At 31.6% G+C, this 4,715-nt stretch overlaps 1 protein-coding gene across 1 annotated transcript; it reads right to left on the reverse strand.

The window, feature by feature from the left end:
• Window positions 1–2,055: 2,055 nt before the first annotated feature.
• LOC106473295 (disintegrin and metalloproteinase domain-containing protein 10-like) lies at window positions 2,056–4,295 on the reverse strand (the record flags this gene model as incomplete). Its single annotated transcript, XM_013933979.1, has 2 exons — window positions 3,757–4,295; window positions 2,056–2,774 (listed from the first exon to the last, which is right to left on the reverse strand). Coding segments are annotated over exons 1-2 (1,258 nt in total), but the record flags the coding sequence as incomplete, so codon positions are not given.
• Between the last annotated feature and the right edge of the window lie 420 nt (window positions 4,296–4,715).

Raw genomic sequence — 4,715 nt, forward strand, 5'->3', positions numbered from 1 at the left:
ATTTGCTGTCGCGAATCCTTTAAGTAAGTAATTCGAACTTCTCACCTTAATTGTTTACGTAAGTGCAGTAAATTGTACATATATATATATATACTTATTTATTTAATGGCGCAGTTTTCATTTATTTCTGTAAAATGTATATATGTCTAGAATTAATGTTTTGATTTGTATAGTGTAAATATGTAGTTATGGTTTTAGGTTTGGTGGTTTTACGTTCTTTTGTGTAGTACATATATATAGGTATAGTTTATCAGGTGTATTGTGGCCTTTCTATACGTATGGAAATATTTTCTATGATTGTTTGGTTTGGTTTTATGTAAAGGTTATTTTAAAGTATAGCTTTAGAGGCCCATTTTATCTTTATGATTTATTTGTAAAGGGTTCGTTTTATATAACTACATTAGTGGAGTGCTATTTACAGTTTTCATAGTTGAAAGATTATTTTTAATGTTTTCTTTATTAAGACTTACATTAGTGTTTTATGCAATGTATTTCAGTGGTAAAGGGTCTAGTACTGTATGTAATATCTTTAGTTAAGGATTTTAATTAAGATACTGATGTTTTCATTTTGAACATTTAAAGAGCGATATTCATTACTTATGAGCTTTTGTTTTGTTGTTCTATGTTAAAATTTGTTGCTATGTCTACTATGTCTACTTCAACATGAATTTTTTCTGGTATGCTTGTATTTATACGTAGTGTACTAGATTAACCCCTCTTCAAAAAAAGAGTAGGTATTATGAGTGTTGTAAGCAGGTAATTTTACCAGACCGAAGTGAATTATACCATTTATTGGGCACCATGAACTTAAAGGTCGATTGTTCTTTTTTTGTAGTTCTTGATCTAGAAATTGTCAAATTGGAAGGGGTGTAATACAGAACGGTGTTATGTGTCTGCTAAACCCTTAGTTAAGATGAAAAATATTTCATAATTATTGTGTTTTTGAGGTTTTCCACTTTGGACACAGAGAGTTACCCAAGTAGACACTTCAACTTTCACTAAACTGGCAATTAGCCTAATTGCCTGCAGAGTAGATAGCACGTTACGTTCAGAAGTAAAGTTATCTTCTCTGTCGGCAAAATGGATAATAGTTTAAGGCTGCCATGCCCTAGTGCTCGATTCATATTGGACAAAGCTTGTGTGTACAAGGTGAATTCGTGCACAAATCCGGCTTTGTTAATGCTTTTGTTTTTATATATAAAGCATACAAAGCTGGGTTTGCCCTGGTGGAAGGAATTTTCTATATAGTGGTGAGTGATGATGTATATTTTCCAACTATACATAGAGTGATTCCTTTGAAACCTTTCTGGGGCAACATTTAACTACAGACCTAACTATAGAGCTAATGTTAACTTTAGTTGTACTTAGGAAGAGCTAATGTTAAATTTAGCTGTATTTAGAGAGTGTTAATGTTAACTTTATCTGTTTTTAGGGAGAGTTAATGTTAACTTTAGTTGTATTTAGGGGGAGCTAATGTTAACTTTAGTTGTATTTAGGGATAGTTAATGTTAACTTTAGTTGTACTTAGGGAGAGCTAACGGTAAGTTTAACTGAAGATGAACTCTCTGTATTTCACTGTAGAATGTAGTGTTTGTTGGAAAACTGAGGTTTGAGTTTAACTTCAGGGGGAACACATCAAGATAAGAAATTTTGAATACAGATTTATGCCACTCTTATCAGTTCGACACACACACTGCTGACTACTTGCTCTTGTATCGTGATCATGTGTTTGTAAATCAATTTTCGTGTATTCGTTACCCTACTGGCGTCGAGTCTTGCTATTAGACGATCCTTGTTGGAGATAGGAAGATATTAACAGTGAGCCAAACTGACTGTTCTGAGAAAAAACCGTTCTACCGGAAATATCGCATAGGTATGACATTTTTGTTACTGATCATTTCTTAACTAACTTTGGGTTGCATGCTTTGGAGATAACAAGCGATTTTAACGACAAATTAGTTGTTTGCTCCAAGATTCATTTTAAATTATGACAGTTTGTTAAGGTATTTATCAACATAATAATATACTTAAAAAAGGAGTAAAGAAGTATCTTACCCTTAGTTTGGATTACAGGAGCTATAGCGGCACGAGTACAGCTGGAGAACAGTTTATGATTAACTTTTGACCCATCGTTGGAATAAGGATTCATTATGAACTGGCCTTTTACACCCCCAGGACTGCATTTAGGGTTAGATGTAGAATCATGCGGGCTACCAAAACTATGACCAAATTCGTGGGTTACAGTCAAAGCCGTGGTTGCTTTTGGTGAAGGTCTGTTGTTGTGTTTGGTTGTTACAATGAGAGTATTGTAGCTCCGGAAATTATGATTGATGTTTACTGGAGGCTCACATATTCCCCCAATATAACCATAAGTACTGTCGGAATCTGCTATGTATGCTAAGCCCAATACATCGTTCGGAAGATCTCGATGTAAGAAGCCTAAAGCTAAGCATTTGTTTTGAATATGATATGTAAAGCTGTTCAAGATTTGCTCTGCACTTCCGTCGCCACTAAAAAACGGATTATCGGTGTCAAATGCATTCGAGAAAATTGTAACTTTTTCAACGAGAAAGCCAACTTTGAAACCAATATTAAAATCAGTTGACATGAAAATGTCGTTGGCACTGTGAACATAATACAGCATTTCAGAAATTATAGCTTCTCTGTCACTGTTTCTGCTAGAATAAAAAGTATGATCTGCCACTAATTCCAAGCTGCATATTTTATTTTCTTGAGTTGTTGTGGATCTCTTCTCTGTAGCAATTTCTGGGTTACTGTAACAAGAAGATACTATACAGTCCAATAGTTTCAACAATGTAGATTGCGATTGAGAAGTTTTTAGAATGTGGGTTATATAATAACTAAGATGAAGTACGTTTTGTTACTTACAGCTATTTAAGATTTTCATTTTAGACTATATTCTAATGCTTATTGAATAAAATATGAAAACAGAATGATGCAGTTTAGTTGATCTTTTATGCAAATATTTTTGGTTTTCTGTTGGTGGTATATTTTACTTTTAATAAGCCATCTGTATGTTTCGTACAACAAATATTATCCTGGTGAATAGACCAAATTAGGGAATTATTTTTTCACTGGGATTTATATAAAAAACCTTTAAGATGTACAATATATATATATAAAAAAACAACAAACTATTTTTTTATTATTACTGATAACAAATGAATTATTATTAAATATCTAGGAAATAATGAGGAAACGTAGGCATAAACATTTTTGATTTGTATGTTAGTGAAATTACACATTGAAGACCTTCAGTTTTTAAAATTTAGACAAAAATATAATTAGCACATTTATTTATTTTCCCAAACTGTATTGATTTATATAATTATTATTAATATGAAAAATAATTTGGTTCCTAGTTTTAACTATGCTCCTAGAAACTAGGTCTACGTAAGTAATCGTCATCGATGTTACCAATAAAAAAAAAGTTGTACAGTAACTACAATTTACCAAAACACACTACGTTCAAAACTACCTGCACTTGCGTCATTTTTAAAAATCTAATCCCAATGAAATAAATATTTGTTTTTCAGACTTCCAAGTTCCTTCAAAATTTTCATTGATCGTTCAGTTTATTTATTTGACGTGTTAATTTTTTATTTTGTAAAAAAATCGTGTATTTTAATTATTTTTACAAGAAACAATGAAACCAGTAATGCCAATGGTAGTAGGTATTTTAGGTAGGCCTATTTGGTAAATATATCAAATTTCATTTTAAATTATGATACTTACTTAAGTTGACTGATAATTAACTTTGATACTTTTCTTGATCTTGTCAGAATGTCTGTTCTGCGCGGTCCTTTCATATAGATATCTATTTCTTTGCAAGTGTTATGCGACTGGAGATTACAAAAAATAATATCTGAATACTTGTAGATAACAGTTCCATAGCTTCCATTAACTCTAAAATAATTTTTATCAGCTAGATCTGTGTAGAAGGTGTCATTTTCATCCTGCACTGTTCCAACAAAACTTCCTTTCCGTACATAACCGTATACTGTAGAATGTGGCATACCTTTTAAATATCCAGTGTAAAAAATATTTTTTGGGATATCATATTGTGCATGATTAATTACCCTACCTTTTTTGTTTAAAACATCCACTTTGGTTTTGGGGGAAAACGCCGAAGAGTTGGCTGTGAGACGAATGTCGAATAATCTCTGAAAAGCTCGGAACAATACGTACAAATCCTTATTGCTATCATAATCACCCATTGGAACAGAAGTAGTTTCAGTAATAGGCCTCAACCTACGATATTTTACTGAAGGCATATAGTCGATTAGGCCTATATTTGTTCTAATAAGCTCAACAGGTTCGTAGTGCCTAATGGATACAAAAGATTCTACAGTTGAAAATTTTGATATCCTTATAAAATATAAAATAATAATATCTATCGATATCATATTACTGATACGAGGAGATTCAGTTTCAATTAACTGTTTATTAATATACTTAACATTTTGTTTTTAAAAATGGCATTATTCTAAAATATTCTAATTGTACTCAATGCGTGAATTTAATATCACGAGAAAAGCTTATTACGTTTAATTTACAACTATTTGTTTCTTTTTTTAATCAGCACACGTGAGTAACGAGCTTTGATGTTACAAATATTCCCTTAAATGAAACTATTAACATATGCATATCTGAGTTTTCGCGTAATAACATTCCTCTAAGTAATAAATTTTAAG

Source organism: Limulus polyphemus, unplaced genomic scaffold (assembly GCF_000517525.1).
Source record: "Limulus polyphemus unplaced genomic scaffold, Limulus_polyphemus-2.1.2 Scaffold6052, whole genome shotgun sequence".
Lineage (NCBI taxonomy): Eukaryota > Metazoa > Arthropoda > Merostomata > Xiphosura > Limulidae > Limulus > Limulus polyphemus.